At 37.3% G+C, this 23,267-nt stretch overlaps 1 protein-coding gene across 1 annotated transcript in view; it reads left to right on the forward strand.

Moving 5' to 3' along the window:
- Positions 1 to 23,267, forward strand: part of LOC100478377 (A disintegrin and metallopeptidase domain 3) — an 88,669-nt gene that overhangs the window by 60,148 nt on the left and 5,254 nt on the right. The window contains 2 exon segments of the mRNA XM_034652393.1: positions 14,559 to 14,721; positions 18,063 to 18,113. Coding sequence (XP_034508284.1) covers positions 14,559 to 14,721; positions 18,063 to 18,111 — 212 coding nt within the window. The 3' untranslated portion in view covers positions 18,112 to 18,113.

Consider the following 23,267-nt stretch of genomic DNA (forward strand, 5'->3'; position numbering starts at 1 on the left):
TCAAGTTTCATAGCGAGTAATCTGAAAATATGCGTGGTATGATCTCAGTCTTTTTGTACTTATTAAGGGCTGATTTCTGACACGGTATGTGATCTATTCTGGAGAATGTCCTGTGTACACTCGAAAAGAATGTGTATTCTGTTGCTTTAAGATGAAATACTCTGAATATATCTGTTAGGTCCATCTGATCCAGTGTGTCATTTAAAGCCATTGTTTTCTATATTGATTATCTGTTTAGATGATATGTTCTTTGGTGTATGTGTGGTGTTAAAATCCTCTATATTATTGTATCATTATCAATGAGCTCCTCTATGTTTTTTATTGTTTTATATATTTTGGTGCTCCCAAATTGGGGGATAAATATTTCCAATTTTTAGATCTTCTTGTTTCCCATATAGTGTCCCTCTTCATCTCTTGTTTAAGTCTTTGGTTTAAGATTTAGTTTTTCACAGGGGCGCCTGGGTGGTACAGTCGTTAAGCGTCCGCCTTTGGCTCAGGGCATGATCCCAGTGTTCTGGAATCGAGCCCCACATCAGGCTTCTCTGCTGGGAGGTTGCTTCTTACTCTCCCACTCCCCCTGCTTGTGTTCCCTCTCTCGCTGGCTGTCTCTTTCTGTCAGACAAATTAAATCTTTAAAAAAAAAAAGATCTAGTTTGTCTGATTTAAGTATGGGTACTTCAACTTTCCTTTCATGCGATTAGCATCACAGATGGTTCTCCATCCCCTCACTTTCAACCTGTAGGTGTCTTAGGTCTAAAATGAGTCTCTTGTAGGCAGCATATAGATAGGTCTTATTTTGTTATCCATTCCAATACCCTGTGTCTTTTGAGTGGAGCATATAGTCCATTTACATTCAGAGTGATTATTGATAGATATGAACTTAGTGCCATGGTATTACCTGTAAAGTCGTCTCTGAAGAATTTCTCTGTTCCTTTCTAGTCTTTGTTGGTATTGGTCTTTCTTTCCCACTCAAAGAGTCCCCTTTAATTTTCTTGCAGGGCTGGTTTTGTGGTCACAATCTCCTTTAGTTTTCATTTGTCTGGAAAACTCTTTATTTCTCCCTCTATTCTTAATGACCCTTGTTGAATAGAGTATTTTTGGCTTCACGTTTTTCCCATTCAGCACGTTGAGTATATCATGCCTCTTCTTTGCCTGCCAGTTTCTGTGGAGAGATCTGCAGCTAACCAGATTTGTCTTCCCTTGTAGGTCAAGGATTTCTTTTCCCTTGCTTCTTTCAGGACTCTTTCCTTATCTCAGTATTTTACAAATTTTTCTAAGATTTGTCTTGGTGTTGGCTGTCTTTTGTAGATTTTGATGTGAGTTCTCTGTGCCTCCTGGATTTGGATGTCTGTTTCTTTACCCAGATTAAGGAAATTTTCAGCTATGATCTTCTCAAATAAAACTTCTGCCCGTTTCCCTCCCTTTCTTCTTCTTCTGGGACTCCCATGATATGGATGTTATTAAGCTTTACAGAGGCACTGAGCTCACTAAGTCTACATTTGTGATCCAATCTTTTTCTTTCCCTCCTCTTTTTGCCTTCATTATTTTCCATAATTTTATCTTCTGTGTCATTTATTCATTCCTCTACTTTGTCCAACCTTGCGGTCATTACATCCACTTGCTTTTGAATCTTGGTAATAGCACTTTTTATTTTGACCTGGCCAGTTTTTAGGTCTTTTATCTCTATGGTAAGGGTCTCTCTGATTTCTTCTATGGTTTTCTCAACCCAGCTAGTATCTTATGTCTATTGTTTTAAATTCTGGTTCAGGCATATTACTTATATCTATTTTGATTAGATCCCTGGCCATGACCTTTTCTTGTTCTTTCTCTTGGTACGAATTCCTCAATTTTTGTCTATGGTTCTGTCTTTTGTGTGTTAGGAAAGCCTGTGTCTGATTGTATGTATTTCCTCTAGAGCTGAAGCTTCTTAGCACTTTGAGAGTACCCAAATAAATAAAATCATGAATGAGAAAAGAGAGATCAGAATGACCGCCACAGGAATTATGAGAATATTATGAAAAATTATATGCCAACAAACTGGGTAATCTAGAAGAAACAGTGGATAAATTCCTAGAAACATACAAACTACCAAAACTAAAACAGGAAAAAAGAAAATTTGAACAGACCCTTAGCCAGCAACGAAATTGAAGACCCGGTGCATCAGTAGACCCAGTGCATGTGTGTGTGGATGGTTGTGTTTGTCTTCTGCGGGACGGGCCCTCTACTGCTCAGGCTCTCAATTACACTTTATCTAGTAAAAAAGGCACCTGAAGAGCACAATGGGGCATGGCTTGGTGCATGCAACTCAAGCCTTCACTATGTGTGCTGTGCTGCTAGCTGAAGTCCCTCTGTGCTGATGGGAAGGATGAAAAATGTCATCTTCCTACTCTCTTCCCTGGAGAGGGGAGTTTGTGCCTGCTGTTGTTCAGGAAGCCCTCACAGAAGAGTGAACAATCTCCCCTCTTTGCCCCAGGCTTGCATCAGATCCCTGCCTTCACCCTGTCTGTGTCCCAGCCATCTGCCCAGTGCTCCTGTGTTTTATCTCAGGCACACAGCTGGGTTTCAAAGCTTCATATTTAAGGACATGGTGTGGCAGGACCCACGCTGATCCTCTGGGGGAAGGTTTCATCACACTGCAGCTGACACTGGTTTATCCCAGAAAAGCAGTCACATGACCATGCAGGTGCTTGGATTTTCTAGTAAAGTGTAGCAAAAAGTGAGCATCCAGGGGTTAGCTGCCCTTAGCTGGCATCTCTGCCCTTATGCTAATGAACAGGGCAGATCAATGGTGCCTGCCATCTTTCTTGTCCCCTGAGAGGCTGTGCTGCCACTCCCAAATGCACTCCAACTGTGTCTCCCAGATCAATTTCCTGGGTGTTTGGAATGATTTGATAATTATCTAGCTGAGTTCAAGGGAGGAGGCAAGCATAAAGTCCTCCAACTACTCTGCCATCTGAACTTCTCTCTTTATTTGATGTTTTTCTTGTGTCTTTCTTGCCCTTATTACTACAAACTCCTCTCTTAGAACAGTTTTTGCTATGTCCCAAAGTTTTGAACTGGTGTGTTTTCATATTCATTTGTTTCTATCTACTTTTTGATATCTTGTTTTATTTCTGGTTGACCCATTCATTGTTTAGTGACATGTTATTGAACCTCCGTGTATTTGTCATCTTTCCAGATGTTTTCTTGTGGTTGATTTCTAGTTTCATAGTGTTGTGGTCAGAAAAGATGCATAGTATGATTTTGATCTTTTTGAATTTGTTGAGACTCCTTTTGTAGCCTAACACGTGATCTATTCTGGAGGATGTCCCAGGTGCACTTGAATGTATATTCTGCTGTTTTAGGATATAATGTTCTAAACATATCTGTTAAGTCCATCTGGTCCCAGTTTGTCACTTAAAGTCATTGTTTTCTTGTTGATTTTCTGTTTGGATGATCTGTCCATTGCTGTAAGGGCGGTGCTAAATTCCCCTACTATTATTGTATCATTATCAAAGAATTCCTCTATGTTTATTATTAATTTTTTTATGTACTTGGGTGCTCCCACGTGGGCTCATAAATATTTACATTTGTTATATCTTCTTGTGGGAGTGTTCCCTTTATGGTGACATAGTGTCCTTCTTTGTCTCTTGACATAGTCTTTGTTTTAAAGTTTATTTTGTCCTATATGTTGTATTGCTACCATAGCTTTCTTTTCACATCCATTTGCATGTTCAATATTTGTCTATCCTCTCACTTTCAATCTGCAGGTGTCTTTAGGTCTGAAATGAATCTCTTGTAGGCAGCACACAGATGGATCTTTTTTTTCTTTATTCATTCTGTCACCTATATCTTTTGATTAGAGCATTTAGTCCATTTAAATTAAAAGTAATTATTGATAGGGGCGCCTGGGTGGCACAGTGGTTAAGCGTCTGCCTTCAGCTCAGGGCGTGATCCTAGCATTATGGGATCGAGCCCCACATTAGGCCCTCCACTATGAGCTTGCTTCTTCCTCTCCCACTCCCCCTGCTTGTGTTCCCTCTCTCGCTGGCTGTCTCTATCTCTCGCTGGCTGTCTCTATCTTTGTTGAATGAATGAATAAATAAATAAATCTTTAAAAAAAGTAATTATTGATAGATATTGGCATTTTATTACTTGTTTTGTCTATGTTTTTGAGGATTTTGTCTGATGATTTCTTGTCTTTCTGTCTTTCATGGTTTGCTGGTTACCTTTAGGTATATATTTGGATTTCTTTCTCTTTATTTTTTACCTATGTATTAATGGTTTTTGATGTCATTACCTTTAGGTTTGTATATAATATCTTCTGCATATAGCAATCTATATTATGTTCATGGTCATTTAAGTTTGAACCCATTCTTACTCCTCTCCTCCCCATATTTTAGGTATATGGTGTCATATTTTTACATTCTTTATTTTGTGAGTTCTTTGACCAAATTCTGTTAACAATTTATTTTATTTTAGAGAAAGAAAGAGAGAAGGGGAGCAGAAGAAGGAGAGAGAGAGAATCCCAAGGGGACTCTACACTGAGAGCAGAGCCTGACGTGGGGCTCGATCTTATGACTCTGAGATCATGACCTGAGCTAAAACCAAGAGTTGGATGCTTAACCAACTGAGCCACCCATGTGCCCCTCCTTGACTGTTTTTTTAATAGAAATGTTCATTTTTACTACTTTTTTGTTTCCTACCTTCATATTGTCATTTTTTGTCTTTTTTTTTTCCCCATCCAAAGAGCCCTTTCTAATACTTTTTGCAAGGCTTGTTTAGTGGTCATGAATTTCTTTAGTTTTTGTTTGGGAAACTCTTTCTCTCTCCTTCCATTCTGAATGATAGCTTTGCTGGATAGAGTATTCTTGGCTGTAGGTTTTTCATGTTCGGCACTTTGACTATATCATCCCACTCTTTTCTGGCTTGGAAAGCTTCTGCTGAAAGTACTGCTGAGAGCCTTATGGTATATCTTTGTATGTAGCTTTCTTCTGTTGCTTGTTCTGGCTAGTATTTTTTTATTCAGTATATTTTACCCCTTTAATTACAATATGCCTTGTTGTGGGTCTACTTTTGTTGATTTTGTTGGGGGTTTTCTATACCTCCTGGATCTGGATACCAGTTTTCTTTTCCAGATTGGAGAAGTTTTCAGCTATTATTTCTTCAAATAAATTCTCTGCCCATTTTTCTTTCTCTTCTTCTGGTACTCCTAGTCTGAATGTTATTAAATTTGATGAAGTCACAAATTCACTGAATTCTCAGTGTCTATTCCAGTTTTGTATAATTCTTTTTTTTTTAATTTTTTTTAACTTAATTAACTTCCATTACTGTCTTCTAGGTCATTAATTTGTTCCTTCACTTGTTCCAACCTGCTGTTCATTCCATCAACCATGTTTCTCATTTCATTTATTGAGCTTTTATCTCTGCTGGTACATCTTCTCTTTGTTAATGGTCTTGCTGATATCCTACACTCTTTTCTTAGGTCCAGTGAGTATCCTTAGATTGTTGTTTAAATTCTCCATCAGGCATGTTACTTTTATCTCCAGCCATGGCCTTGTCCTGTTATTTCATCTGACACAAATTCCTCTGTCCTCTCATGTTGTCTAAGTCTCTGTGCCTGTTTCTCTTTTAGGAATGTCAGCTAGGTCTCCTGTTCTTGCAGGTAAGGGCTTTATGAAGAAGAGGTCTTTTAATACCCGGCAATTTAGTGTCTCCTTGTTCTTCAGGGCCTGGCACATCTAGGAGTATCTCCAATGTGTGCTGCATGTGCTCTGCTGGCCACTTTTATCCTTTAGGTCAATCATCTGTAGAAGCTCTCTTTGCCTATTTTAGGCAGTGTTTGGTCCCTGGCCTGAATGTGGCAAATTTTAACTAGTTGTGCTCTGGTCTGCTTGTAAAATGAGACCTGTCATTGCCCCTAATGGAACTAAGGTCTTGTAAAACTCCTGGATAAGGAGAAGAGTAGTTGGCAGGGGTTTGGGCTGGTATTCTGGGGAAAGACGCCTATTGTGCTGGGACTGAGGCAAGCATGAATGGGAAGTGCATTTCTTCAGGAGCATAGGGAAGTGGAGCTTTGTATAAGCCAGTTAAGTAGCAAGTATTGGTGCTGGTACTGCAACTGGCCTTGTTTTTATGCTGAGGGATGGGGGAGGGAAAAGGCACTTGCCAGTTCCTTTGTTCCCAGAAAGGTCTATCTGTTAATGGTGCCTCTCTGGACCATGCTCAGAAATGAGCAACTAACCTTCCCACTGTGTGCCCCAGGCATTCTTCAGATCAAAGTTTCTTTTTTTATGTCTGTGGGCTGTTTGTCCTGCCTTCTCTCCAAGAGCAGACCCAATGCATCTGGACTCTCCCTGAGCTAAACATGCTGACCGTTAAAACTATAGGTTTTAAGCCTTGCTGGTTGCAAAAACTCATGAAATTCAGGCCCTTTCACTTTCCAAGCCAATTGCTATGGAGATTCACTCACCGTTCTCCTCATCCTTGTCTCCCCCATGCCCCCGCCAATGGCCATGATCCATTTCTCTCTGAAGTTGAATCTCCATACTTCCTGCCTTCTTCAATGTGACCTCTTCTCTACCTTTAGTCGTGGAGTTTGTTCTATCTGTCTTCAGATAGATATCTGGGATATTTAGGATGATTTGATAGTTATCTAGTTGAGTTTGTGTGATAATGGAAGCCTAGGGTTCTCCCACACTGCTGCCATCTCCTGCAATCTCAAAATTAAAAACTTCTGTGCTGGAAATGATACAGCAAGAAGTGAAATACCAACTACAAAATGGGAGAATGTATTTGCAAATCTTATATCTCATATAGGATTTGTATTCAGAATATATAAAGAACATAAATTCATAATAAAAAGATAGCCCAAATAAAATTGGAAAAGGCTTAAATAAACACATCTCCATAGAAGATATATAAATGGCCATAAGCCCATGAAAAGATGGTGAACATTCTAGGAAAATGAAAATCAAAACCACAATGAATACTACTTGACACTCATTAGAATCATCATAATAAAAAATATAGGCAACATGTGCTAGCATGTGAAGAAATCGAACTCACCTTGCTCTTTCTCCAGCACTGCTCCAACTCTGGTATTTCCTTCCACTCTCAACCCAGTAATCAGCTGTATAATTAGCTTTAGGCTTATATATATATTATATATATATATTATATATATATATAATATATAATATATATATCTGTCTCTATATATTATATATATAATATATTATGTACGTATTTGTCTCTCTCTCTATATATATAATCTCTTTGTCTATCCTCTATCTTATCTTTCTTGCCAAAAACTCCTGGGTGGCTCCTTCTTAACCCTTCTGCTGTCTCTAACCTATAGAGCATCTTTTTGTCAGTGCCACACCCTGTAGAGTCTAACCTTTTCAACTGTTGTGAATTCTTTCCTCTGCCTCCTTGGCTCAGTGGAAATGCTGTAGTTTGCCCTCAACTCCAATTCTCTGAGCTGAGATGAGCAAATTGTCTATAGGTAGAATTGGATTTTCATAAAATCAGTGTCATGTTTTCCTTCCTTCAGATAAAGTTTTGCATTTCCTATTGACTTCCAGAAATCATTTCCTTTGTGTGTTTTGTCCTATTTTATCATTTTATTATACAGGATTAGCTTGGCACCATTTAATGAAAACATTTTATCTTGACCAAAGTGGAAGCCTTTTTTTTCTTCCTTAGAAAAATGGATATTGCCCATTTAATCCAGTAACGATTAGTCCAATTTCTTAAATCAGCCTCTGGAGTAATTATGAACATAAGGAAGCTCCACTTTCAATGTGATATAATTTTCAGGTGAGTTGAATTGATGGAGAGTTGATCTTCTCTTATGGATGAGGCAAGGAAGAATTTTAAAAGTATTGAGTTCTACCGTAGGTTAAGCCTGCTACATATTTGCTTAATTTCAATATTTTTGCATATATTCGCCAATTTTCTATAATTCATAAAACATCGTGAGTCACTTTTTTTGGATAAACCACTTCTTATAATTGGATTGTGCCTGCATTTAAAGTTAATGAATTTTTGTTTTTGGGGGGCATTAAATTCATTTGTATTTAATATCCTCATAGTTGTTTTGGTGGTAATTCTGATTCTTTAATTTAGTTCATCGTATTTTAGTCATCTGGCTTATTTCTTTTGACTAATGGAATTGAGATTTCATTCATTTTCCCAATTTCCCATAATGCCTTCAAAACACTTAGGGGAATATCTATTTTCTAATTAGTATACTCGAAATTAGAACAATATCACCTTACTCAGGTACTATGGAAATTTAACCTAATTTATTATTATTGTTTTTGAAGAGTGAAATAGACAAAGGGGATTAAAGTACACTTGAGCATTAACGTATAAAATTGTTGAATTGTTATACACTTGAAAGTAACGTAGCACTGTAGATATACTTAGATAAAAAGGAAATCAAAATAAAATTTAAAAAGAATAAAAAATTTTAAAAATAAAAGTGCCAGTTATGCAAAAACTTTGTCATTTTTAATAATTTTTTCTTTTTACTCTACTTTTAAAATTTAAATTCAATTAATTAGCATATAGTGTATTATTAATTTCAGAGGTGAGTTCAGTGATTCATCAGTTATGTATAACACTCAGTGCTTATTATATCATGTGCCCTCTATAATGCCTATCGCTCTATTACCCCATCCCCTCCACCTCCAACCCTCCAAGCAACCCTCAGTTTGTTTCCTATGGTTAAGGGTCTTTTATGGTTTGTCTCCCTCTCTGATTACGTCTTGTTTTTTTTTCCTTTCTTCTTCTATGCTTCTCTCTTTTGTTTCATAAATTCCACATATGAGGGAAACATATGATAATTGCCTTTCTCTGATTGGCTTCTTTTGCCTACCATCATAACCTATAGTTCTATAGTTCCATCCATGTTTTTGCAATTGGCAAGATTTCATTTTTTTGATGGCTGAGTAATATTCCATGATATCATATATCATACATCATAGCTTCTGTATCCATTTATCTGTAGATGGACATCTGGGCTCTTTCCATAGTTTGGCTATTGTGGACACTGTGGCTATAAACATTGGGGTTCAGGTACTCCTTCGAATCACTACATTTGTATCTTTGGGGTATATACCTAGTAGTGCAATTGCTGGGTCGCAGGGTAGCTATATTTTCACCTTTTTGAGGGTCATCCATACTGTTTTCAAGAGTGGCTACACCACCATGCATTCCCACCAGCAGTGTAAGGGGGTTCCACATTCTACCCCTCCTCATCAATATTTGATATTTCCTGGCTTGTTAATTTAAGCCGTTCAGACTGCCATGAGATGATATCTCGCTGTGATTTTGATTTGTATTTCCCTGATGTCGAGTGATGTTGAACATTATTTCATGTGTATGTTGGCCACTTGTGTGTCTTCGTTGGAGAAATGTCTGTTCATGTCTTCTGCCCATTTCTTGACTGGATTATTTGCTTTTGGGGTATTGAGTTTGACAAGTTCTTGATAGATTTTGGATGCTAGCCATTTATCTGATAAAATATTACAAAATTCTTCTCCCATTCTGTAGGTTTTGCTGAATGTTTCCTATGCTGTGCAAAAGCTTTTTATCTCGTCAAAGTCCCAATGGCTCATTTTTGCCTTTGTTTCCCTTGCCTTTGGAGTCATGTCTACCCAGATGTTGCTGTAGCCAAGGTCAAAGAGATTGCTGCCTGTGTTCTCTTCTAGGATTTTGATGGATTACTGTCTCACATTTACATCTTTCATCCATGTTGAGTCTATTATTCTGTATGGTGTAAGGAAATGGTCCAGTTTCATTCTTCTGCATGTGGCCTTCCAATTTTCCCAACACCATTTATTGCAGACTGTCTTTTTTCCATTGGATAGTCTTTCCAGCTTTGTCAAACATTAGTTGAGCATAGAGTTGAAGGTCCATTTCTGGGTTCTATCTTCTGTTCCATTGATCTATGTGTCTGTTTTTGTGCCAGTACCATACCATCTTGATGATTACAGCTTTGTAACATAGCTTGAAATCTGGAATTGTGATGCCACCAAATTTGGCTTTCTTTTTCAACTTTCTTTTGGCTATTTGGGGTCTTTTCTGTTTCCATACAAATTTTAAGATTATTTGTTCCCTCTCTGAGAAAAATGTTAATGGTATTCTGATAAGGATTGCACTGAATGTGTTGATTGCACATTTCAACAATTATTTGTTTTACCAATCCATGAGCATGAAATATTTTTCCATTTCTTTTGTCTTCCTCAATTTCTTTCATGAGTGTTCTAAAGTTTTCTGAGTACAGATCCTTTGCCTCCTTGGTTAGGTTTATTCCTAGGTATCTTATGGTTTTCAGTGCAATTGTAAACGGGATCTAGTCCTTAACTTCTCTTTCTTCTGTCTTATTGTTTGTGTATAGAAATGCAACTAATTTCGGTGCATCAATTTTATATCTTGCCACTTTGCCAAATTCCTGTATGAGTTCTAACAATTTTCAGTTGGAGCCTTTTGGTTTTTTCACACAGAATATCATTTCATCTGTGAAGACTGAGTGTTTGATTTCTTCTTTGCTTATTTGATACCTTTTATTTCTTTTTGCTGTCTGCTGATGCTAGCATTTCTATTACTATGCTGAACAACAGTGGTAAGAGTGGACATCCCTTTCCTGACCTTAGGGTAAAAGCTCTCAGTCTTCCCTGTGAGAATGTTATTTGCCAAGTGCTTTTCAAATATGGCTTTTATGATATATTCCTTCTCCACCTACATTGTGCAGACTTTTAATCAAGAATGGATGCTGTAATTTGTCAAATGCTTTTTCTGCATTTATTGAGAGGATCATATAGTTCTTGTCCTTTCTTTTATTAATGTAGAGTGTCATGTTGATTGATTTGCAGCTGTTGGACCACCCTTGAAGCCCAGGAATGAATCCCACTTGGTCATGGAGAATAACCCTTTTAATGTACTGTTGGATCTTACTGGCTAGTATTTTGATGAAAATTTTTGCATCCATATTCATTAACAATATTGATCTGTAATTTTCCTTTTTGGTGGGGCTTTTGTCTGTTTTTTTGATCAAGGTAATGTTGGCCTCATAGAAAGAGTTTAGAAGCTTTTCTTCCTTTTCTATATTTTGAAACAGCTTAACAGGGATAGGTGTTATGTGTTTTTTGATTGATTGGTAGAATTCTTTGGGGAGGCCATCAGGCCCTGGACTCTTGTTTTTGGGGAGGTTTTTGATCACTGCTTCAATATCTTCATAATTAATCGGTCTGTTTAGATAATCAGTTTCTTCCTGTTTCAGGCATGGTAGTTTATAGGTTTCCAGGAAGGCATCCATTTCTTCCAAGTTGTTTAATTTATTAGCATAAAGCTGTTGGTAAAAGTTTCTAATGATCCTTCCTATTTCATTGGTGTTGGTTGTGACCTCTCCCTTTTCATTCATAATTTTATTAATTTGGGTCCTTTCTCTGTTTTTTTTTGAATAAGTCATTCCACTGGCTTATCAATCTTATTTATTCTTTCAAAGAACCACCTTCTAGTTTTATTGATCTGCTCTACCGTGCTCCTGGTTTCCAATTCATTGTTCTCTGCTCTAATCTTGATCAACTGCCTTCTCGTGCGTGGGTTAGGCCTGTTCTTCTGTTCCAGCTCCACCTTCTTAAGGTGAGAATATAAAAACTTCATTTTAGCTTTTCCTGTTCTTTTGTATGAGGCTTGGATGGCCATGTATTTTCCCCTTAAGACTGCCTTTGCAGTGTCCCATAGGTTTTGGACTGATGTGTTTTCATTCTCTTTGGTTTCCATAAATTGCTTAAGCTCATCTTTAATTCCCTGGTTTACCCAATCATTCTTATGCAGGATGGTTCTTAGTTTCCAAGTGTTTAAGTTTCTTCCAAATTTTTCCTTGTGATTGAATTCCAGTTTCAAAGCATTGTGGTCTGAGAATATGCAGGGAATAATGTCCTCCTTTTGGTATTGGTGGAGACCTGTTTTGTGACCCAGTATATGGTCTATTCTGGAGAATGTTCCATGTGCATTCAAAAAGAATTATTGTTTTTTTATGGTGTGTAGTGTTTGTTCTGTATATATCTATGAGGTCCATCCGGTCCAGTATGTGATTCAAAGCTCTTGTTTCTTTGTTGATTTTCTGCTTAGGTGATCTTTCCATTGCTGAGAGTGAGTGTTGAGTTCCCCTACTATTAATATATTATTATCCATATATCTTTTTATTCTGGTATAGGGTTGGCTTGTGTATCTAGCTGTTCCCCTGTTAGGGGCATAGATATTTATAATTGTCTTATCCACTTGTTGGATACATCCTTTAAGAATAATATGCTGTCCTTTTTTTATCTCTAACTACCGTCTTTAGCTTAAAACCTAATCTGTCTGATATGAGAATCACCACCCCAGGTTTCTTTTGAGTTCCGTTGGCATGAAAAATGGTTCTCCATCCCTTCACTTTCAGTCTGGATGTATCTTTAGGTTCAAAATGAATTTCTTGTAGACAGCATATGGATAGGTCATTTCTTTTTATCCAATCTGCAACCCTGTGGTGTTTTATAGGAGCATTTAGGCCATTCACATTGAGAGTGATTATTGAGAGATACGATTTTAATGATGTCATGTTGCCTGTGAAGTCTTTGTTTCCATAAATTGTAAATCTCTGTTGGGTATCACTCTTGAGGTCTTTTTACTTTTATAGAACCCCCCCTCCTTAATATTTCTTGTAGGGCTGGCTTGGTGGTCACATATTCTTTCAGTTTCTGCCAGTCTTGGAATGTCCTTGTCTCTCTATGCATTCTGAATGACTGCCTTGCTGTATAAAGGATCCTTGGCTGTATGTTCTTCTCACTTAGTTCTCTGAATATGCCTTGCCAGTTTTCTTCTGGCTTGCCAGGTCTCTGTAGACAGGTATGATGTTTTTCTGATGTTCTTCCCTGTGTAGGTGAGGATTCTTTTCCCCCTGGCCACTTTCAAGATTTTTTCCTTCATCTAAGATTTGCGAATTGTACTATTATGTGCCATGGTGTTGGTCTGTTCTCACTGATCTTGAGAGGGGTCCTCTCTGCCTCTTGGACATGAATGCTTGTTTCCTTTGCCAGATCAGGGAAGTTCTCAGCTACAATTTCTTCAAATATCTCTTTAGGTCTCTCTCGTTTTCCACTCTTAGGGGATGCTGATGATTCTGACATTTAAACGTTTCATTGAGCTAGTGATCTCCTGTACTCTATATTCTTAAGATTGGATTTTATTGAGTCAAGTTCCCATTTTTTCATTCTTTTCTTTCATCCCATCTTCCAGTTCAGTAATTCATTTTACTGCCTCTTTTACCTTGGCCCTCAGAGCATACAGTTTAGACTGCATTTGATCCATAGCATTTTTAATTTCTGCCAGATTCATTCTCATTTCCACCCTTAGAGATTCTGTAGTCTCATTAATATTTTCGCTAGTATTTTTTTTCAAGCCTACACATCATCTTGACCATTGTTACTCTGAACTCCATTTCTGACTATTTGGTTATATCCATATCCAATAGTTCTGTGGCAGAGGCTGCAGTCTCTGTTTCTTTTCTTTGTTGGGAGGGATTCCTCCTCCTTGTCATTCTGATGAGGAGAGGTGGCAAGGATGCATAGAGCCCAAATTATTGACCAGGATCCAAGCAATATGCACTTGTTTTATTAGGGACCTTAGCAATGTGTGCTTCTTGATTTTTCAGCCTGTCTTCTGGGAAAGGAGCCTGCCACACTGATACTCAGGCAACCCTGTTTGGGTAGAGTTGCCCCATCCCCTGCAAAAGGAGGTGGTGATGGGTACATTGAGAACCAGTATTTTCAGGCTTTTGTTCTCTGGCAGCTTTCCCTGGTGGTTTTCTGTGACTCCTCTGAGACTCAGAGCTGCAGTAGCTGTATCCAAGCCACTGTCTCAGAGCAGAGAGATCACAGTCTCGCAGTCTGCTCTCCACTGAGCTCTCCTGGCCACTTTAGCATTGTTTCTGTTGGTGCTGCTAAAAACCCCACAGTATCCTGGATTGTGTACCCCACAGCCACTCTCCCAAACCTCACTCCCAGGGCTGGCCCGTCTCTGTCCTTTATGCTTCTAACACCTACAGCCACCCCCAGTTCCCACGCGCGCCACTGAGATCCCTGTTTCAGTGTGGTTCACGCGTGCTCTGGATCCCCGGTTTTCAGTCTGGTCACGCACGCGCTCCCGAGCTTCTGGTCTCAGTTGGCTTTCTCACGAGCTACCAGTCCATGAATCCTGCCCACTCCCCAGTGCAGGAGACTACTGCTTCCTGGCCCCTGAACATGGCAGCTCCCTCCCCCTTCCGTTTATCTTCCAATATCTGTGCACAGATTCACTGCTCCCCACTTCATACCTCAATACTCAGCACTGGAGATATTGGTTTGTAGAGATCCAAATGTATCTACCTATGTCTCTGGCTGATTTTGTGGGTGTTCAGGATGATCTGGTAGATATCCAGCTCAATTCAGGGGACCAGCTGAAAAAAGATCCCCTACTCCTTAGACATCTTTTTTCTTCCCCAACTCTTCCATTTTGGATAAATTTAAAATGTACTTTCATGTTTTCAGCTAAAGGTGAAAGCTTACTTAGAAAACGATATGCTGCTCCTCAAAGAAATGGCCTCTTGATCAGTTTCTACATTTTTCTACCCATCCTTATTTTAACTGCCATCGTCATTTTTAAATGGGATAAAATAAGATTTTGGAACAGAGAGGGAACAGTAAGTGGAGAGTAAGTAAATTAATTAATTGTAAAATTAATTTTAAAATCCAACTGAGGAAGAAGTAAAATGTAACTCAGAATATTGTAAACAGGACTTAAAAGTGTTGTGTTTGGATATTGGGTGAATTGGGTTAATAAGTAGAAATATTGAGTCTTGATATACACTAATTTTTTTTCAGATTTCATGTAGAAGTTATCTTTCTTGTTCTTATAAGTCCAGAAATAACTGAAATTGCTCAGTAAGTTCACAGTGCTTTTCAAATTGAAAGCCATTCTGGGTGCTATTGCATCAGCAGGCTCTGTCTACCACCTAAGCAACCTCATTTATTTATTTATTTATTTTCGCATTGACATTCAGTTGTACCAAGGTGATTAATAGAGATATGGAAACAAATTTTGTGAATTGAATATGTAGAAGGTGAGAAAAAGGAGAATACAGATAGGACAATGCCCATTTTACACTTAATGTTGTTTTATGTTTCTAAAATTAGAATTAAAGTAGTTGAAATGAGCATCACAAAAATTCTACTTAATATCTGTCTCCATAAGTAGTTATGAAATTTTATTTTCTTGTGATGAGGACTTTTAAAATCTATTGTCTTAGTAAGTTTCAAATATGCAGTACTTTAGTATTAATTATAGTCACCATGCTATACATTATATACTCATTACTTAATTGTTTTGTTAACTGGAAGGTTGTACCTTTGATCTCCTTCATTCATTTCACTCACCCTACAACCCCACCTTTGATAACCATCAACTTATTCTCTGTATCTATGAGCTTATTTTTTGTTTTCAAAAAAATTTAGAGGGGCTCCTGGGTGGCTTAGTTGGTTGAGGATCTGCCTTCTGCTCAGATCATGATCCCAGGGTCCTGGGATCGAGCCCCACATTGGCAGGGAGCCTGCTTCTCCCTCTGCCTGCCACTCCCCCTGCTTGTGTTCTCCCTATCTGTCAAATGAATAAATAAAATCTTTAAAAAATTTAGATCCCACACATAAGTGAGATCATATGGTAGTTGTCTTCCTTTATCTAACTCATTTCACTTATATACAGTTTTTTTTTTTACCATATCACCATACAAGTCACAAATTTGCTCAGTCAGGGATATTTAGGGAAAAGGGAATGTGGAAGAAAGAATAAATAAAGGGGTCTCATTTTCTATGCTGAAGGAAAATGTCTCTGTTTCCCACTTGCAGAAATAAAGATAATGTAATGAAATAAAGCTTCCATCAAAAAAACTCTCAAGAACATGGGCTTATGAGGAACGTAGCTCAACATAAAAAAGAGCATATCTGAAAAACCCATAGCTAACATCATATGCAAAGATGAAACATTGAAAACTCTTCCTCGAGGATCAGGAACAAGACAAGGATGTCTACTCTTGCCACTGTTTTCAACATAGTACTGAAAGTCAGCCATAGGAATTAGGAAACAGAAAGATATAAAAAAAATCCAGGTTGATAAGGAAGAAATAAAACTGTCACTATTTGCAGATGACAGGATAGTCTGCATAGAAAAACTTACAGAAAAAACTATCAGAACTAATAAATGAATTCAGCAATGCTGAAATTTACAAAATTAATACACAGAAATCAGTTGTGGTTCTATACACTCCTAATGAAGTATCAGAGAAGTTAAGAAAACAATTCCATATACGATTGGAACAAAAAGAATAAAATACCTAGGAATAAACTTAACCAAGGAAGCAAGAGACCTTTACTCAGAAAACGATAAGACATTGATGAAAGAAATTGAAGATGACACAACTGGAAAGATACTTCATGCTCAGGGATTGGAAGAATTAATATTGTTAATATTAATTATATTGTTAGTATCCATACTACCTAAAACTATCTACAGATTAAATATAATCTCCCTCAAACTACCAGTGGCATTTTTTTTGCAGAACTAGAACAAATAATCCTAAAGTTTTTTTAGAACCACAAAAGACCCCAAAGAGTCAAAGGAATCTTGAAAAAGAAGAACAAAGCTAGAGGTATCACGATCCCAGATTTCAAGACATAACTACAAAGCTGTAGTAATCAAAACAGTATGGTCCTGGCACCAAAATAGACACATCAATCAATGGAAGAGACCCAGAAATGGACCCAAAACTATATGTTCAATTAATTTGTGATGAAGGAGGCAAGAATATGCAATGAGAAAAAGAGAGTCGCTTCAACAAATGATGCTGGGGAAACTGGACAGCTACATGCAAATTAAAATAAAATAAAATAATAAAATAAAATAAAATAAAATAAAATAACCACTTCTTTACACCATACACAAAAATAAACTCAAAATGGATGAAAGATCTCTGTGAGACCTGAAACAATAAAAATCCTACAAGAAAACACAGGCAGTAATTTCTTTGACATTGGTGGTAGAAACATTTTTCAAGATATGTCTCCTCAGACAAAAGAGATAAAAGCAAAAATAAAATATTGGGACTACGCCAAAATAAACTTACGTGCAGTGAAGTAAGCCATGAAGAAAACAAAAAGGGAATCTACTGCGTGTGAGAAGAGATTCACAAATGATATGTTAGATAAGGGGTTAATATCTAAAGTAAAGAATTTGAACATTTCCACACCAAAAACCCCGCAAATAATCTGATTTAAATTTGGGCAAGGGACCTGAATAGACATTTTTCCAAAGAAGATATACAAATACCAAACAGACACATGAAAAGATGCTCAACATCACTAATCATTAGGGAAATGCAACTCAAAACCACAGTGAGATATGAACGTACACCTGTCATAATGGCTAGAATCCAAAAACTGAGAAATAAAAAGTGTTGGCAAAGATGTGAAGGAAAACGAAACAAAACAAAAATCTTGTGCACTGTTGGTGGGAATGTAAATTGGAGTAGCTACTGTGCAAAACAGTATGGAGGTTTCTCAAAAATTTAAAAAATACCTGGAGAGTATTATGCTAAATGAAATAAGTCAGACTGAGACAGACAAATACCATATGATTCCACTTATGAATGGAAAAAATAATGAATAAACAAACAGAAAGCAGAATCAGATCTATAAATACAGAGAACAAATTGCTGGTTGTCAGAGGGGAGTGAGGTGGAGGGTTGGGTAAAATGGGTGAAAAGGAGAGGAAAATATAGGCTTCTAGTAATGGAATGAAGAAGACGAGGCAATAAAAGGTACATCATAGAGAATACAGTCAATGGCACTGTAATAGTGCTAAAATTGGACACGTGGTAGGTAAACTTGTGGTGAATATAGCATAATGCATAAACTTGTCAGATAATTAAGTTGCACTCAAAACAGAAAAAATAAAATTACAATGTTTTCTAACCCTAAAGTAATGTCATTTCTTTTTTACAGATCTGTATCAGAAGACGTCAGTAGTAACAGCAACCAGTCATCAAGTTAAAGGTAAATTGAGGAATCAAATTAGTGAAAATGGTATAATTCATAAAATAAGTTAAAAATTTTAATAACACTTTAGTGTAAAAATGCTATTATTCCATATTCCATCATCTTGATTCCTATTTATCAGTATTGTATACTAAGACAAAGAATGGAAGAATTAGAAAATTTTGTTTTACATTAATTTGCAAATATTTAGTGTTAGCTAATATTTTTTGTATGAGTAGTTTGTTATTTTATTTTATTTTATTATTTTATTTTATTTTATTTTATTTTTATTATATTATGTTAGTCACCATACCGTACATCCCTGGTTTTTGATGTAAAGTTCGACGATTCAATAGTTGCTTATAACACCCAGTGCACCATACAATACGTGCCCTCCTTACTACCCATTACCAGCCTATCCCATTCCCCCAACCCCTCCCCTCTGAAGCGCTCAGTTTTTTTCTCAGAGACCATAGTCTCTCATGCTTCATTCCCCCTTCTGATTACCCCCCCTTTTTTTATCCCTTTCTTCCCCTACCGATCTTCCCAGTTATGTTCCATAGATGAGAGAAATCATATGATAATTGTCTTTCTCTGCTTGACTTATTTCACTTAGCATTATCTCCTCCAATGCCGTCCATGTTGCAGCAAATGTTGAGAAATCATTCTTTTTGATAGCTGAGTAATATTCCATCGTATATATGGACCACAACTTCTTAATCCAGTCATCTGTTGAGAGGCATCTAAGTTCCTTCCACGATATAGCTATTGTGGACAATGATGCTGTGAACATTGGCATGCATATGGCCCTTCTCTTCACTACATCTATATCTTTGGGGTAAATACCGAGTAGTGCAATTGCTGGGTCATAGGGTAGCTCAATTTTTAACTTTTTAAGGGACCTCCACACTGCCAACTTGCATTCCCACCAACAATGTAGGAGGGATCCCCTTTCTCCACATCCTCTCCAGCAATTGCTGTTTCTTGCCTTAACAATGTTTGCCATTCTAACTGGCATAAGGTGGCATCTCAAAGTGGTTTTGATTTGAATTTCCCTGATGGCTAATGATTTTGAACATTTTTTCATGTGTCTGTTAGTCATTTGTATGTCATCATTGGAAAAGTGTCTGTTCATATCTTCTGCCCATTTTATGATTTGTTTATTTGTTTCTCATGTATTGAGTTTGAGAAGTTCTTTGTAGATCTTGGATACCAGTCTTTTATCTGTAGTGTCGTTTGCAAATATCTTCTCCCATTCTGTGGGCTGCCTCTTAGTTTTCTTGACTGTTTCCTTGGCTGTGCAGAAGATTTTGATTTGATGAAGTCCCACAAGTTCATTTTATCTTCTGTATCTCTTGCCTTTGGAGATGTGTCATGAAAAATATTAGCCAGAGATTTATTAACCAAGATTTTATGATAAGAAATGACTTTAAAGAGATTCTAAATATGTTCCTAAAGTATTTATGAACAATCATGCATCCTGCTTCCACAGTTAATTTCTAATTTGGTAGATTTACACAGATTAAGTCACAACACTTAATTTCTTCCTCTAAGCTTCCATGGTTATGGTTATCCTTATTTTTGAAATGAGGAAACAGACATAAAAAACTTAATTATCTGTGTATACAAAATTCTAGTAAATCTTGTAGCCGGAATTACATTTAAAACAACCACATTCCAGGGTTTAACTCTTTTTCTGTTGTTGTTTTGTTTTTCTTTCTTTTTATTTAAATTCAATTCGTCCACATATAGTACATCATTAGTTTCAGTTGTAGTGTTCAATGATTCATCAGTTGCACACAACCCCAGTGCTCATCACATCATGTGCCCTCTTTAATTTAGCCCATCACCCAGTTACCCCATTTCCCCACCCACCTCCCCTCCAGCAACCCTCCATTTGTTTCCTATAGTTAAGAGTCTTTCATGGTTTGTCTTCCTCTCTGATTTTTCCCAGTCTTCCTTCCCTTCCCCTATGATACTCTGTGCTCTTTCTTATATTCCACATATGAGTGAAACCTTATGATAATTGTCTTTCTCTGATTGAGCTATTTCACTTAGCATAATCAAATTCTCATCTGTAAAAATTCTGTGCTATATCTTCTTCTTCCTCCTGGTTTCTAAATTCCTGCACTTACTCCTGACCCCCAAAACTTTCTACACTGGCTCCCTCAATTCTCTCTCCTCTACACCTGTTATTTCTTTTTTTTTTAAATTTTTAATTATGTTATATTAGTCACCATGCACTATATCATTAGTTCTTGATGTAGTGTTCCATGATTCATTGTTTGCCTATACCTCCCAGTGCTCCATGCAATACGTGCCCTCCTTAATACCCATCACCAGCCTATCCCAATCCCGCACCCCCTCCCCTCTGAAACCCTTAGTTTGTTTCCCAGAGTCCATAGTCTCTCATGGTTCATTCCCCCTTCTGTTTATCTCCCCCTTCATTCTTCCCTTCCTTCTCCTACCAATCCCCCTGCTATTCCTTATGTTCCATAAATGAGTGAAACTATATGATAATTGTCTTTCTCTGCTTGGCTTATTTCACTTAGCATAATCTCCTCCAGTCCTATCCATGTTGCTGCAAATGTTGGATAATTGTTCTTTCTGATGGCTGAGTAATATTTCATTTTATCTATGGACCACATCTTCTTTATCCAGTCATCTGTTGAAGGGCATCTCGGCTTTTTCCATAGTTTGGCTATTGTGGACAATGCTGCTATGAACATTCTGGTGCATATGGCCCTTCTCTTCACTACGTCTGTAACTTTGGGGTAAAATCCCAGTAGTGCAATTGCTGTGTCATAGGGAAGCTCTATTTTAACTTTTTGACCTCCACACTGTTTCCAGAGTGGCTGTACCAGCTTGCATTCCCACCAACAGTGTAAGAGGTTCTTCTTTCTCTACATCCTCTCCAACATCTGTTGTTTCTTTCTTGTCCATTTTTGCCATTCTAACTGGTGTAAGGTGGCATCTCAAAGTGGTTTTGATTTGAATTTCCCTGATGGCTAATGATTTTGAACTTTTTTTCATATGTCTATTAGCCATTTGTACGTCTTCATTGGAAAAGTGTCTGTTCCTATCTTCTGCCCATGTTTTGATTTGATTATTTGTTTCTCATGTATTGAGTTTGAGAAGTTCTTTGTAGATCTTGGATACCAGTCTTTCATCTGAAGTTTCATTTGTGAATATCTTCTCCCATTCTTGGGTTGCCTTTGTTTTGAGGACTGATTCCTTTACTGTGCAGAAACTTTTTATCTTGATGAAGTACCAAAAGTTCATTTTTTCTTTTGTTTCTCTTGCCTTTGTTTTTTTATGTGTTTCAATAACACTTTATTTATAAACACTGAAATTTGAATTTCACATAATTTTTACTTTTGTCAATGATTTAAAAATATAAATACCATTCTTAGATTGTGGGCCATACAAAAATAAGTGGCATGCTGGATTTGGCCTGTGAGTTGAAATTTGTTGATAGCTGGATTAGATTATGGCAGAAAGCCAGAAAATTGGCATAGACAACTAAGGCAAAACCATGAAAGTATCCTGCCGACCCTATCAAATGAAAGCAGACTGCCCCTGGTTATCCTTCCACATAAAGGATATACAGAGATGGGAGTATGACATGTCAGTGCTGCGTACTAGATGGCAAGGGTTGTATTGATTCACTCCATTAAAGAGGCCAAGTCTGAAGCAATAGGTTCAATTGAAGTCACCATCTAATTAATGTTATGACAATCCATGGTCATTCTCTAAGATACTAATTTTTTTATAATAATTTTTTTATTATGTTATGTTAGTCACCATACAGTATATCCTTACTTTTTGATGTAATTTTCCATGATTCATTATTTGCGTATAACACCCAGTGCACCTTGCCTTTGGAGACATGTCATGAAAGAAGTTGCTGTGGCCTACGTTGAAGAGTTTACAGCCTATGTTCTCCTCTATGATTTTGATGGATTCCTGTCTCACGTCAAGGTCTTTCATCCATTTGGAGCTTATCTTTGTGTATGGTGTGAGAGAGTGGTCAAGTTTCATTCTTTTTCATATAGCTGTCCAATTTTCTCAGCACCATTTATTGAAGAGACTGTCTTTTTTCCACTGGATGTTTTTTCCTGCTTTGTCAAAGATTAGTTGCCCAAAGAGCCGAGGGTCCTTTTCTGGGTTCTCTATTCTGTTCCATTGGTCTATGTGTCTGTTTTTGTGCCAGTACCATGCTGTCTTTGTGATCACAGCTTTGTAGTATAGCTTGAAATTAGGCAACATGATGCCCCCACTTTTGTTTTTCTTTTTCAACATGTCCTTGGCAATTTTTGTTTTTTTTTCTGGTTCCACACAGATTTCAGGATGGTTTGTTTTAGCTCTTTGAAAGATGTTATTGGCATTTTGATCGGGATGGCATTGAAAGTGTAGATGGCTCTGGGTAGCATAGATATTTTAACTATGTTTATTCTTCTGATCCATGAGTATGGAATGCTTTTCCATCTTTTTGTATCTTCTTCAATGTCTTTCATCAGTGTTCTGTAGTTTCTAGAGTGTAGATCCTTTACCTCTCTGGGGAAGTTTATTCCGAGATACCTTATGATTTTTGGTGCTATGGTAGATGGAATTGATACCCTTATTTCTCCTTCTTCAGTCTCGTTGTTCATGTATAAAAATGCAATTGATTTCTGAGCATTGATTTTGTATCCTGACACATAACTGAATTGCTCTATGAGTTCTAATAATTTGGGTGTGAAGTCTTTTGGGTTTTCCATATAAAGTACCATGTCATCTGCGAAGAGCGAGAGTTTGACTTCTTCTTTTCCAATTTAAATACATTTGATCCCTTTTTGTTGTCTGATTACTGTTGCTAGGACTTCTAGTACTATGTTGAACAATAATGGCGAGAATGGGCATCCTTGTCGTGTTCCTGATCTTAAGGGAAAGGCTTTCAGCTTTTCCCCATTGAGAATGATATTCGCTGTAGGCTTTTCATAGATGGTTTTTATGAAATTGAGGAATGTTCCCTCTCTGCCTACACTCTAGTTTTAATCAGGAAAGGATGCTGTATTTGTCAAATGCTTTTTCTGCCTCAATTGAAAGGATCATACGGTTCTTGTCCCTTCTCTTATTAATGTGATCTATCACACTGATCAATTTTCAAATGTTGAACCACCTTTGCATACC

The sequence above is a fragment of the Ailuropoda melanoleuca genome, unplaced genomic scaffold (genome assembly GCF_002007445.2).
Source record: "Ailuropoda melanoleuca isolate Jingjing unplaced genomic scaffold, ASM200744v2 unplaced-scaffold5931, whole genome shotgun sequence".
Taxonomy (NCBI): domain Eukaryota; kingdom Metazoa; phylum Chordata; class Mammalia; order Carnivora; family Ursidae; genus Ailuropoda; species Ailuropoda melanoleuca.